The sequence below is a fragment of the Xyrauchen texanus genome, chromosome 12 (genome assembly GCF_025860055.1).
Source record: "Xyrauchen texanus isolate HMW12.3.18 chromosome 12, RBS_HiC_50CHRs, whole genome shotgun sequence".
Lineage (NCBI taxonomy): Eukaryota > Metazoa > Chordata > Actinopteri > Cypriniformes > Catostomidae > Xyrauchen > Xyrauchen texanus.
The window spans coordinates 26,343,817-26,358,890 of NC_068287.1; the positions used below are offsets into that span (position 1 = coordinate 26,343,817).

General features: G+C 38.0%; 1 protein-coding gene across 7 annotated transcripts in view; it reads left to right on the forward strand.

Annotated features, from left to right (window-relative positions):
- LOC127652910 (retinoic acid receptor alpha-B) overlaps positions 1 to 15,074 on the forward strand; it is a 153,900-nt gene that overhangs the window by 119,112 nt on the left and 19,714 nt on the right. For all 7 annotated transcript variants that reach the window (XM_052139356.1, XM_052139361.1, XM_052139357.1 and 4 more), the window contains one exon: positions 13,728 to 13,876. In XM_052139356.1, the coding sequence (XP_051995316.1) occupies positions 13,728 to 13,876 (149 nt within the window). The remainder of the gene's footprint in view (positions 1 to 13,727; positions 13,877 to 15,074) is intronic.

The following is a 15,074-nucleotide window of genomic DNA, read 5'->3' on the forward strand; positions in this document are numbered from 1 at the left end:
CACATTTAGGTAAAGAGCTAATCTCATTACTGACCTTGATCTAATTAAATCCCTTTCCTGTTTGACTGTCTTTTGTTTTGCCTGATTTTTTTTGGCTAGGATGCAGCCCATCTTGAGACTCAGCCTTTAGCATATGCCATAATAAAGCTCTTTGGTAAATGCTAATTTTGTCTCCACGTGCTGCACCACACTTATTTGTTTGCTTTCAGGACATTTCTTTTCCCTCCGCTGTCCAAGAAACCCATAAAAATGTGGCTTAATTGGAAAATTGCTACCTCTTGGTTTGGCCACAAAGAGCTCTGGGAAGCGTGTTAGCTTCACCCTGCTGAGTTCAGCTGTGGTGATGAAAAGGCACGGTTTCTGTGCTGTCACACGCCACCATGTGCTTACTAACAGTGCTGGACAAGTGCTGTTTGGTATTTTATATGTGGTGGGGTGATGCTGCTGCTGATTTTGCTACATTTGTTAAATACTGTTCTGCAAATGTTTGCTTGGTTCTTTCAACTTTCAAGCTCAAAAAGGACACGAAAAACATTCTATTTTTAAATGTCTGTTTATATATTTAGTATGAGGTTAAATCTTGGAAATAAATGCGACTCTTCAAGTATTTTAAAATAAAATATTTTAGATTGAAAGTAGAGATGTCAATTATCATACATTTTCATAATTATTCGTGGTGGAAATTAACAATCGATTAATTGATAACATTAATACAGCAAAACGCATGTGGAGGACTCTATATATCTAAATAATATGTGCATATTGCCTAATTTTTAAATATAATTGAAATTAATACACTTAGGAAATGCAATTTTTGGCTAGTTAAATGCAGTTAGTTCACTGTATTTTAATAAATTTAAGTGGTATTTAGTACAAATTACTGTGAATTACTGTTAATAATAACTTGTATACAATATATACTATTGTATACATATGAGTTCATTGAAATATTGGATCATGAAATATTTCAGAATTTATGATTTATTTATTTCTTATTTTCAATTAAGTCAAATCATAATGCGCTGTGTAAACGCAGTACATAACTCTGGTGATGGTGAGATGTCAGCTGAATGTGCCTTTGTGCTTTTCCGGCAATCACTGACAATTAATTGATCATACATAAATCATTAACTTTCCTAATTGAAATATTTGATAAGGCAGCAATATTTAGGAACTCTTTCTGTTTGAGGTCTGAATGCCATTTTAAAGCTTAAAATCATACTTGACATTGAAGTAACTGGATGATACTTCATGACTTTGTAATCTATAAAAATGACTAAAAATCAAATCATACCAGCTATCCTCCATGAAAATGTTACACAAATGCAGCCATTTTAATCAGATCATGATGGTTAAATGAGTAAGGCTATTGCTTATTTGAATAATGAATACTCAATATCTCCTTTTGTCAAAATCAAATATTTATAAAAACAAGAAGCAAGTCGTTTTAAACTTCACATTCTGTCCATCCAGCAATCTATTTGAACATGGTTAAGCTAAAAAGCAAACATATAGTAGTTCAGCACTGTATAAAAGTGGGCTTCTGATTGCTGAATTAAAAATGAACAATAGTATTGCTACATAATACTATACAGTTCATTCACCAGATTACCACTTGAGAGTGGTAGTTGAATCAGATAAAGTTTGAAACACTCAACACAGTTTGTGCAGGCCTGTAATCAAAGCCTTTTTTACATAAAGATTACAGAAGACTTTGAACAACAATACTGGTTTGCAGGCAAGTGCTTTTCTCGTGACCTTATGTGTGCTATGTGTAAACACTAGCTCATGAATCAGAGCATGAAAGGTGTACTTGTAGTCTAGCGTCTGGGAGCTGGCTAAATGATTAATCGACGTTATCGACAACGTTGACAATAAAAAAAAAATCAACAATTTTCCATTGATGAATAATCGTTTGATCTAATTTAACGTAACATGAGATAACATTAAAATGATGCGCGAGAGCAGCACTGCAGTTTGTGCCTGACTGAGGAGATGAAGGCAATGCTCACAGTCCAGATGCACTCTAAACTTAACAAAAAGCTTCAAGTAATGTTGATCACAAAGTATGAGGGAATTCTAATGCAAAAATACAAAATAAGTAAATACAGAAACACTCTCATTGTGGAATAAGCAGAGATGGAGCTGCTGCTCCGTTAAAGCAAAGCTTCTGTGTCGAGTGTCTTTAAAGGTGACATCCCGGTGTTACATCTTAAATGCAGTTATATTTAATGTGTTATAGCTTGATTAAAGTTCAAATAATACAGAAGCAGATCATATAAATAACTGCAAACTCCGAAACTGGCATTTCCCTGTTCGGTCAGAGCCTCTTCTATGAGTTGAGTCTTCGCCCCATTATATATTGCAATAAAATATGTTTTTGATTTGTTTTTGTCAAACTCATTTAAAACTATGTACTTTAGCAACTATACTGCAGAATAATTTTTTTTTTTATCTGAGAATGTTGAATATAACAAATACAAATATTTAAAAATCCTTAAAACAAGATACATTTTCTTCAGAAGCAACATATACAATATTTAAACTTGTCTTTATAGATCTTTAAGTATATTTTGTCTTTACTGCACTCGCAGAATTATAACCAAGTGGAAAAAATACACTTGTATACAAAATACACTTATATTTAAGATTCATCCTCTTAAAGGAAGTCTAAATATCTATATATTTTCCTTTTAATTCAGTGAATGTCATTTAGAGGGATTTTTAAAAGATGATTTTGTCCTCTTAATTGTTAGTAAGCACGTTTAATACAACCATTTAAGTCGGGGCACAAGCTGAATAATCCGTTAAGAGCTAATGATTAATCATTGCAATAATAGTTGAATAATCCTTCTATTAATCATTAGATTAATCATTAGTTGCAGCCCTACTGCCTAGTACCTTGCAGAGTAGGGAAATACCGTTGAGAAGTGAGGTGGACAACAACTTAAGAAGGTTGCCGCTGAAGTCATTTCTAGTATGTCGCAAGATGGAATTTGACCTGCCAACAGTGTCTGACTGTTACTAAGGAGATTTTGCTGCGCTTGTGAGTTCTCAGAGACTTATAAAACACACTCCAGTCTTCAGTGCAGCTACACTGATTTGATCTACAGCTTAAGATTTTGAGAACTTTCCTTGAAGTTCTGATTACAATCCCTTGTGTTCCACCCAAACATTGCAATGTTTGCACACAGAATCACTCTAGCCTGTATTCAAACTTATCTTTTTGTGTTCCTGTCTTTGAGTCTTCATTTAAGTTTGGTATATTTTGATATTAGCTGCATTAATATGTCTAGGCTAATATTTGTCAAGTAGGCCTACATTTCTATCGTCAGTTATATAACTTTCATAAGCCTTACAAGTCTAGACGAACACTAGCATAACGGGTCCCTGCAAACTGACAAAATTTCACCACCTCCACAAATCGCAAAACAACCCAAGTCATTCCCGTCCTTGTTGACCAATGGGAGAAAAGACTGGGAGCAAGGCGTGATTCAGGCCTGTGACTCACTGGCACTCTGGTGAAAAGTGACCTACATCGTAGTTTCACACGAGTGCATGCTTTTCATCCCACCGATCGTTCATTTTCTCTGTGCCCAGCAGCACTGGCTCATTACCATAATGGTGTTGGTAATGATGGGGCCTTGATTCCATTTGTATCCACCCCCCTCCCCCCACTCACTGGGTTAACTTTGAATAACACAAAAAGAAACGGGGCTCATTTTTTATTGAGTGTGTGTCGGGTAAGTATAGGGAGGCTTAATAGTTGTACCAGGATCCACTTTCCCCAAGAGAACTACCGCCAGCACTGAGAGGTATGCAGCGTTTTCCTTTCATGCTATGCCCTATTTTCACTCTCTCTCTCTCTCTCTTTCTCTCTCACTCTCACACAATCTTTTTTCTAACTTGGACACAAATTCCCATACACTCAATCTTTTGCACCATAATCTTTTTCAGTCTTTGTGCACTAACAATACTGACTCCCTGCAAATTGTGTATAAAGAGTTCCAAAATAATTTTGTATACATATACGTAATATATACATTTATTTTTGTGCTATAAGATTGTAAGAGGAGTGATTTTGGTTCTTTTGGCTGTCAAATTATATTAAATCACTTAGGATGTTTACAGGCGTAAAGGTTCGATTAACGTGTATACAGTTCAGAAGTTTACATACACCTTAGCCAAATACATTTAAACTCAGTTTTTCAAAATTCTTGATATTTAATCGCAGAAAACATTCCCTGTTTTAGGTCATTTAGGATCACTACTTTATTTTAAGAATGTGAAATGTCAGAATAATAGAGTAGAGAGAATTATTTCTTTCAGCTTTTATTTCTTTCATCACATTCCCAGTGGGTCAGAAGTTTACATACACTGTTAGTATTTGGTAGCATTGCTTTAACTTAAACATTTTGGATGGCCTTCCACGAGCTTCTCACAATAAGTTGCTGGAATTTTGGCCCATTCCTCCAGATAGAACTGGTGTAACTGAGTCAGGATTGTAGGCCTCCTTGCTCACACACGCTTTTTCAGTTCTGTCCAAAACTTTTCTATCAGATTGAGGTCAGGGCTTTGTGATGGCCACTCCAATACATTGCTTTGTTGTCCTTAAGCCATTTTGCCACAAATTTGGAGGTATGCTTGGGGTCATTGTCCATTTGGAAGACCCAGTTGCGACCAAACGTTATCTTCCTGGCTAATGTCTTGAGATGTCATGATGCCTTCTATTTTGTGAAGTGCACCAGTCCCTCCTGCAGCAAAGCACCCCTACAGCACGGTGCTGCCAGCCCCATGCTTCATGGTTGGGATGGTGTTCTTCGGCTTGCAAGCCTCACCCTTTTTCCACCAAACATAATGACGGTCATTTTGGCCAAACTGTCCAATTTTTGTTTCATCAGACCAGAGGACATTTCTCCCTTAAAGGCACAGTTAACTTTGTGTATATAAACATCTGACCCACTAGAATTGTGATAGTCAATTAAAAGTGAAACAATCTGTCTGTAAACAATTGTTGGAAAAACAATTGTGTCATGAACAAAGTAGATGTCCTAAACGACTTAAATTATACAAAATTATAGTTTGCTAATATGAAATCTGTGTAGTGATTACAAAATGAGTTTTAATTACTTGAATCCAAGTATATGTAAACTTCTGACTTTGTACATGCTGGACGAAGCCGAGCCATTAGTCCAATTGTAAAAAAATAAATAAAAAATTCAAAAGTGTTTACATGAAATTTGTAGAAAGACTCATTGTTTTAGTTTGTCTGAGATCTTAGTGCATGTAAACATACTGATTGCTATTTTCCTGAAAGCTCTGCTTGTGCATTTTCATGTTTCCATCACTATGTTCTTTGCTGGTTTGTCTTCTCTGTTACATTAATAGACAGGGGTCAGGGCAGTTCATTGAGTTCAGGTAACTGTCTTCGGGGAAACCGAGATACAAGAGCTGCATCATTCCCCATCACCCCACCCATCACTTGTACTACACACGGATAACTAATATTGGCATTATATTCATGCTGTATAGCCAGAGGGGAGTTTTGTGTTCCTTGCAACAGTTACTTGTGTGTGTGTGTGTGTGTGTGTGTGTGTGTGTGTGTGTGTGTGTGTGTGTGAGAGAGACCGATTACCAATATGGTGGCCTATATAGTTGTAGCACTGATATGACTATGTAAAGGTACTAAGAAGGCTGCTTTCTTAAATATTTTTATCATTGAATATTTGACATTATTATTATACATTGTCAACCAATTCTAGAAATGAACACACATAAAAATACAATAAATAGCTAAATTAACATCAGTACTGTATGTTTGGTATCAGTCAGTTGCTGACCATTTAAATAAAGAATAAATTTAAATTATAGCTAAATAAAAATCAGTACTGTATGCTTAGTCAATGGCTGACCATTTAAATAAAGAATAAATTCGAATAAAATAAGTAGCTAAATAAACATCAGTATTACTGTTTAGTATCAGTCAAATGCTGACTTTTAATATTGCCAGTCAATTAAAACAAGAAGCCTTTACACCTGTCGAGTCAAGAGATAAACAGCGGCAGCGGGGTTACACCATATTCTGCTATGCAAGTTCAGGGCAACTTTAAAAGGGTGGAAAACCAGCCTAGTAAAAATTATATTTTGTAAATGCAATGACTGGAATTGTTCAGGTACCAAACTTCGAATCCTGAACAAAACAGTTTGGTGAATACATAGTTACACATTAGCGCCGATCATGATCATTCAAGATTTCTTTCCGACCGCATTTCTTCCGCAAAGATGATGGTTCACCACTAACCTTCCAGGTTTTAATAATGCATTGGACTGTTCGTAACCCAGTTCCAGTGATTTCAGCAATCTCTTTAGTTGTTTTCTTTGCTTGATGCAGGCCAATCATTTGCCCCTTCTGAAACGCAGTAACATCTTTTCCACAACAATGGGATGATACTTCCGACATGGTTTTTTAAGAAATGAGAAGCTGCACACTGCATCAGTTAGAGTTAAAATATTTGTTGCCAGCTGAATCATATTAATAACTGCAATAATGATCAAATCATAGCTTCTTAAGTATCTGCTTATTTAAATCCAATTCTTCTTATTTTTTTTTTAATTTGTGTTTTTTGGCCAGCCAAAATCGAAATGCAGTCTAGGATTGTCTTCTCTGATGCCTTACAATTCTGTCTAGGAGGCCAGTTCATTAGGTCTTGGAACAGATTTTAAGTGTTTGATGCGGCTAATTTAATGTTACATTTACCCAGCCTGCCAGGGGTTGCATTGAGTGGCACTGCAAGATAATGTCAAACAGGTAAAACACCTTTTATAATTGATGTCGCCCCTGTTCAAGTGTGGCATTGGAAGGTGTGCCTCCAGACAAATGGTGGGGCCCAACCAATTTTACAAACCCTTACAGGGGTTAATAAAAGGTCTCTGCCGTGGGTCTTTCCTCTAGGAACCTCTGGGCTTAATTACACCTGATTTCAACACAAGTTGTTCTCTCCAGAGCTACAGGCCAACTAAAGGGTCACGACTAAGACACTTCTCCTCAGAGATGCTACACAGTCTGCACAATTAAAGTGCAGCACTTGATCACAGCTTCTGTGTGCAAGAAGCCACTTGTGCTGCAAGTTTTGTGGTTATTCAGGGTTATTCGGGTTCAAGGGAAATGCTTCTAACCCTCAAAGTTTTACTTGTATAAGAGGGAGGGATTTCTCTCAGTTCAGCTAGGGTCTAAGTTGTTTAAGTTAACACATTTTCATTATTCATTTGATCAATTTTAAAGGAAGTTTGACTCATTGTGGTGCAAGAGTAGACAGAGGCATAATTCTGCACACCACCCAAGTGTCTGCTGTCAGAATAGCAATTCCCATAACATTGTCCTGTATCTGTGCTGAGCTCAGTCCCTGCTATGGAAAATGTGCCACTCATATTGGAACTCTGCAGCAGAAAGAGGTCAGACGATGCTCTAGGGAATGAGCGAATGGCAATGAAAAGGAGAGAATTGATGAAATTGAAAGGGAAAGAGTGTAGCAGTAAGAGTAATTGTGGGAGAAAGGTGAACTCTTAAAGTCTCACCTTCTCAAAGCACTTGTATTCATGAGTGCAGGAAGTGTGATGCCAGCCGGTAGTTTTTCTCACTTCCTGTTCTCTTTTTGTGTGAAAATACAAACTGAAGCACCATCTGCAAGTGCTTCACACTGAGATACCAGATTGTTTAATATTTATATTTCTGGCAATATGGGGGTCTGTTTTCTGTTGAGATAAGCTCTTCAAGTTTAACAGCATAGACTTGTGGACATTTAAGTATATTTACAACATATGGTTGTTCCCCTCTTATTAGGGGCCAGGCACTGAAGTTGCTGTGGCACCTATTGTTTTCGTTATTATTATTATTATTATTCCTCCCCAGTGGGAGTCTATGGCAGCCCATAGAACCATACATACAGTAGAAAAATTATGAAATTTGGCACATTGATAGTGGTAGTCATGAATAGCCCCTAAACCAAATTTAGGGTCTCTAGGACATACACTATAGCGCCACCACCATGTCAATAATTAACTTTTCTTTTGTGTATCTTCTGAACTGTTTGGCCTAGAGACACTATTTTTTTGACTGATTACTCTTGATTATTCCAATGGATTACATTAAAACTCCACCCAATACAGTGGCCGCCATTTTTTGATTGTCATTCATTGTTCCTTCAAACATTACCTAATTCTACAAAGCAAGTCTCCAGACTAAGCCACACAGATTGAATAAATAAAATATTTTGTTTTAAATTTACGCAAAATAATATTTAACGAGGTGGCCATGAATACGTATTTGAGGCTGTATCTGAAGAAAACTTTGTCCTATCAAAACTAAACTTGGTGTGCTTCATGAGGACCGAAGTCTGAGGGCACATGTGACAGTTTTGCGACAGTGTCACCTGTGAGTCAAAAGATGTGAAAAATTGCTATTTTTGTCCCTAACTTTTGAACCGTAGATCCTAAAATCATGAGGACTATGGATTCTGTGGGTCATGGAGATTTCTTTGTATTTCTTTCCCATATCAACTATATTATCTATCCACCAAATTGAAATTTATTACAAAATGATATATATTTTAAATACATTGTTGGATTTCAAAGAAAATTAGTACACATCATGGACATCATTGCCTGATGATACTTGAGCAGTTTGGAGACAGCGCCACCTATAGTTCAAAAGAGAACCTAAACTTGAGTGCTGACTATTAACCTCAGGAAGTCCCTTTGCCACTAAATGGTCATGTCAACTGAGTGGCTTAGTGTGTTAAAGCACTGATTTATAGTTCAAAAGGTTGTGGGTTTGATTCCCAGGTGGACCAGTGTTAAAATTGATGTTATATTGTACCGAAAATCTTTGTATTGTTTACTGAATAGTTGCAGGGCTTATCATGGATCATTTCTTTTTGCAGGTATTCTTCTTTTTTGTCTTGGTGTTCTTCTGATTTATATATGGGAGCAATATCTTTTGAAAGGATTGAAGTTTTGAAATGGCATCACATGTAGTTCAAAAGAACATGGTTTGTTTAGCATGTTATCTTACTACATGCTATGATAGCTTAGCATGAGAATCGGTTAGCATGCTACAATCTATCCATAGGCCAACATTAGCTTAGCATGCTAATCGGTTAGTAATGTTGGGCTGTTAAATTCTGAAATTGTTCTGTTGAAAAGTTACATGAATACAAAATTAATCATATTAACTGTTGTGCTTGGCTGTAAAAAAAAAAAAAATTTCTTAGCATAATATGTTCCTTTTGGTGGCTGTTAGACCAGCGGCTAAGTGGACCATTGGTTAGAACAATGAAATGTCAAGGAAGGATCACTGTTTGATCCCCATCTCAGCAAGTCATGTATTACGTAGAAATGGGAGTAGTGAGGAGATTTTAGTATTGTTCTACTGAATGGAGCTTTTCCCCAATCATATAATGATTTACATCTTCGTTGAAAAGTTACACATGAATATAAAGATGATCATGGTAAAAGCTGTGCTCGGCTGTGATTCATTTAAGCTTGGTATGTCCCTTTTTTGATCGGTCATTTTGTGGCTCTGTGTTGCAGTGAATAGCACACTGAACTGTGGAATGGAAAGTCGTGTGTTCAATTCTGTCCAGGGGCAATGTGATCTGTGCTTGGTCTGAGATCTTTGGGTTGTGCAGTGGTTGCCATGCTGGTGCTTGGCCCCATAATTGCTGCTTGCAGCTATATTTACTATTATGCTGCTGAGCTCATTGACCACATTAACATGCACTTAAGAAAATGGTTTATTCCAGGATTTTTGCTGAAAGCAGCATTTTGAAACGTCATGTTAACAGAAACGTCATTCTCCTTACCATTTAACACACCCAGGTTTCTTCTGGAGAAGCGGCTTATGTGGCCATTTAAACACATTAGCCCCATTCTTACAAGTTTATGAAGAGTGCCCATGACCGTGGAACAGATCGGATAACTAACATCATAGGATGGAGCCGTACATCTTATCAACAAGTCAACACAGCGGACATAATTCAACATTTCTGGGGAAAATATACCTATTTATACACCCCAATTTAAAATATCAACTACTGTCCCTCACGTCCATATATATTGGGAAAACCTGTGGATATTACGTTGCTGTGGAGAAAGCTTCTAACTGACTGAGCTGCATGTACAGTATCTCACAAAAGTACACCCCTCACTTTTGTGAGAGACTGTATATAAGAGTAAAAAAAAAAAAAAGCTGATAACACAATGCATGTAAATGCATATGCCGATTTTACGTCTTTATCAGGTTTCTCACAATAAACGTCTTTCTGGTGTCCATGTAAACCAGCTCACTGAGCCCGTTTACATGCACACCAATACGTTGATTTACATTTGAGTATCTGACAAGACATGAAATCCAAATATACATGACATTTGAAATCGCATTAGTCTCTACTTTTGACATCAAACCATGAAGCATGCACTTAACACGTGCAAATTTTGGATGAGCTGGTAAGAATACCGGATACGGTGTTTACATGGCACGCAAAATCTGTGTAATGGGCAAAAATCTACCTGTTTCAGTTGGGTTATTCATAAGACGTTTATGGCTTTTATGCTGATAAAGGAATGCGGTTCATTTCATTTTACATGACTGCATGCATTGTTGGTTTATTAAGTATAATTGGTGTAAGAATGTGCTCATTGACACCTTTGGATAAGATGCGATTTTTAGTCTCCACATCATACATAAGTGGCATACAATAGAATAGTATGGGATTTAAGAAGTGTGTCATTTCTGCATTCAGTTTTCAAATAGGGATGTGCACAAGTAACCGACTAATCGATAATTCCCATCCCTATTTTCAAACAGGTCTTCTGAACTCTTTTCTCCTCAGCCATTTATGGTACAAACAGATGGCCCCGACCCAAACTCATTCTGTTGGTTGAGCCAGTGTTGCTATGTTAACTAGTCAGGAAGCTCAGACTGAGTATTGTCTTGACAGCACGACATTGTTGATGCTTTTCAGGGAAATAATCTATGAATGAGTTATCCTTGCATATTAAGCTGCAATTTGGTGAAAGTAAATAAGCATTTATTTTAAAAGTATGTGAACATCATCATTTATGCTTTCTATTCCTTATCATTGTCTCGCACACACTGCATTGAACTCTATTGTATTTGCATTTAAACCTGTGGATGGACGCGTGACTCAATGTTGGTGCCAGAATGGGTATTTTTAGTATCGTCTGTGCTTTTTCTGTACACAGGAAATAGACACAGACTGTTGTCCACTGGCTCAGCAACAGTACATGCGTCATTGGATAGGTGAGGTGAGGCCTCATCATTTTCCATGTTTACAAAGAGCAGATCAAACAAGGTGTCTCTTTTTAACCTTAACACAAAACACAAAGATGTGCATGAAGATTTTTTTAGCTGATCGTTAACCTAGTGTCAGCCATTTTCTTAAAGATGTGTTTAACGGTTGGCCAATGTAGCCTATAGGTTTTAATGTCTTATATCTAGAGAACAGTTATATAATGCAACTGATAAAATGCAGATATGTAGTGACAGCAAATACGATGTACCCAGACACAAATTTATATAAACACAAATTTATATGAACACGTATTTGCTTAAAAAATGCCAGTTCACAAATATTTGAAAACAGAACATGTGCTGTTGGCTTTGTTAATGACATGAAGCGCAGTTTCTGTTAATCAACAAATCGGGCACAATTATCTGTAGATGCTGATAGTTTCAAAATGGCCAAAATATCATGGGCCTGGGTTGCTCAGTGAGTATTGACGCTGAATACCACCCCTGGAGTCACTAGTTCGAATCCAGGCATGCTGAGTGACTCCAGCCTGGTCTCTTAAGCAAACAAATTGGCCCGGAGGGTAGAGTCACATGGGGTAACCTCCTTGTGGTCGCTATAATGTGGTTCTCGCTCTCTGTGGGACACGTGGGGCGTTGTGCGTGGATGCCACAGACGAAGCCTCCATGCACTCTACGTCTCGGCGGTAACGCGCTCAAGCCACCTGATAAGATGTGCGGATTGATGGTCTCGAATGCAGAGGCAACTGAGATTTGTCCACCACCACCACTCTGATTGAGGCGAGTCACTATGCCGCCACAAGGACTTGGAGCACATTGGGAATTGGGCATTCCAAAAAGGGGAGGAAAAAAAATGGCCAAATATCAGCCGACATATTGGTCTATCACTTGTTTAGTGTTTTTGAAAAAGAGGAATTTAGGAAATAACTCATGATTCAGGCATTTGTTTTGCTCTATCCATGTTTGCATTTATGAAGTCTATGAGGTAATATCTTTGCTGTAGGTAGATCTGGTCACAGCACATAGCCCTTTTCGTTTTTTTTTTTTTGTTAGGTTTAATTCAGATGCCTTGCTCACTTGAATGTAAAAGCAGACTGTTGTGTTCTACCTTTTTACTATGTCTACTATACAACCTTCACAGACTTCTTTTGTTAGAAAAGGTTTGATGCAGATTCATTTGCATAAAGAAATCTTAATGGTACAGTAGCAAATAAAGTAGAAAAAAGACATGGTGGGAGAGGAGAGGATGGGGGCAGTGGAGAGACAGAGGAGTCTGCAGAGTGAATGAGTCTGTATTTGTGTGTGTTTGGGGTATCGTGCGTGTGTGTTTGTGTGTAAATGTGCATTTACTTCATGAAAATATACTGGTGCCATCATCACCACCATACAGACATTAGTTTATGTGTAGGTGTATTGACATGGACACCTCGGTTTAGGTAGTACACAGATGATAAGAATTTGAGCTATTCTGCTCAATTTGTCAAGACCTTATTGTTTTGTGCCCTTGACATGTTGAGAGGGAAAGACGTACTCTGCTCATAGTTTGAAGTGTTGCAAGTTTCCCTTATGGTATGCGTCCTGCTATTTAAATGGATGGTTCACCCCCAACATCTCCTTTTGTGTTTTATGGAAGCAATAAAGTCATACAGGTTTTGGAACAACCTTAATAAATGATGACACATTTTTTTTGTGGAGTGAACTATCCCTTTAAATAAAAGTGCAGCGTATAGTCGTTTTATAAGCTCTCAGTCGTGACAGCTCTTTGATAGTATGGTTCAGGCACCCCCTCCACTCAAGTACAGCGTATGGTTTCTCCCTCCACACCCTGGCTGACTGTCATGACTTTATTAATTAAGGCTGGCACTGGTCCCAGTCGGTAGCAGCTGAAACTGGGAAGAAAAGCGAGTTAGTGTGTAAGGATAGCATGGCACTACCCTATCTGTCAGCTCTCACCAGCAATGGAGACGTTCTCTTGACAAGCATGACCTTAGCTGCTCATCGGGGTTTGCGTGCATTCTCTTGCTGAGTCTCCCCAGGGAGCAGAGAGAAGATTTGAAGGTTTATGCCGACAATGAAGGTCTCTGCAGACAGTTGCCGAAAATCTTTTCTTGTTGGCAGAATGCTATTTTCCCAAATTAACCTAATGACCCGTGCAGAGTGGGAAATTAAGCATTGGCTGGTGAAAGCTTACCACTTCAGGGGATTTTTACTAGCCTTTTTTTTTATTTATTTATTTTTTTTATATATAATTCCAATATAAAATAACGTTCTATGTATATGAAATTGAAGATGTGCACAAAGACCCTAATTTGGTTGATGGTGGGTAACATAATGTGAAGAATTTCTTAATTACTTCATATATCTGAATTAAAATGAAGCCTGTTCTCTTCTCTTGTAGCTGTGGAGACCCAAAGTACAAGCTCAGAGGAGATTGTACCCAGCCCCCCCTCTCCACCGCCGCCTCCACGGGTCTATAAGCCCTGTTTTGTCTGTCAGGACAAGTCATCGGGATACCACTATGGAGTCAGTGCATGTGAAGGCTGCAAGGTAAGAATACAAACCACCTTAAATTTTGGCAAGCGCGCAAACAGTGGTTCTCTACTGGTTTTTCTTCAAGACAAAGATTTAAATTGAACATTAGTGGTGACTCAACACAATCCCATAACCAATTTTTAAAGTAGTCTGGGTCAGATTTTCTTGGTTTTCGAGGATGAGCGCATGTCACGCAACCTGACAGTGTTGGCATCTGCCAGATTTCAGATATTAAATATGTGCTTGTTTCTACTTGTAAAATCATGAATCTTGGAATTTTCCAGTGGTGGTTAACTTTTACTCAATATATCTTTCTCTTGTTTTGAGGTTTCATTATATTTTTAAGTCTCCCACCATTGACCATCTCCGGTACTGAAGTATACGGTTATAAATAAGCCCTGAAATGGCACCATGGTGAACTCTAGCCTTTTATTTTGGTGCTCCTTAATAATTGAAGGCTGTTAGTGTATACAATATATGACCTACACAGTGTCTCCCTGAGAAAGAGAAACACACAGGGGTTTGGAGTTCATCTAACTGTGATTGTTACAAAGCCCCCTTATCTGAGAGCAGTCGCAGAGAAGCGTGGGTGGAGTGTACACAGCGTGTGCACAAGGTGGTGCTCGATGAGAAAAAAAAAAACATGACTTCATTAAATTTGCATGTGCTATCTTCTCCCTCTCTCTCTGCCTTTGAATTGTTGGAGGACATATCAGCACTTCCTTCAAAAAGCACCCATTACACACTCTCTCCCCCTCTCGCTCCCCTCCACTGCCTTGTCTGTTTTGAGGTGCACAAAGAGAGGAGTCAGCATATCCCTTTTGTACAGGGATTGGTGTCCTGAAGCCAGAAACATGGTTAGAGGCATTGTTTCTATGCATTTTCAGAGTTGATAATGCAGTCTACATAGGTAGCTACCTTCTAAAGGCCAAAGTACACTTCTGTTGTTGCACACAGTGTGCAGTACCTGAATTTTGTCATGAGCAGTGTCGTAGTGCGCATGTGTCGACCACGTCTATACAGGTTCGCAGGCAAAAGAGTATACTTTGAAAAGCTAAGTGCTTGACTGTGCACAGGACTGAACGGCACATGAAAAATGAAGTATACCCTAGCCTTAAGGGGCCATTCTCAGTGTGTGTTTTTTTTTTTAAGTTAGTCTGTGCTTTTTCAGTTGATTTTCTATGTAAACATGCGTTAGACATCTCTGAACGTT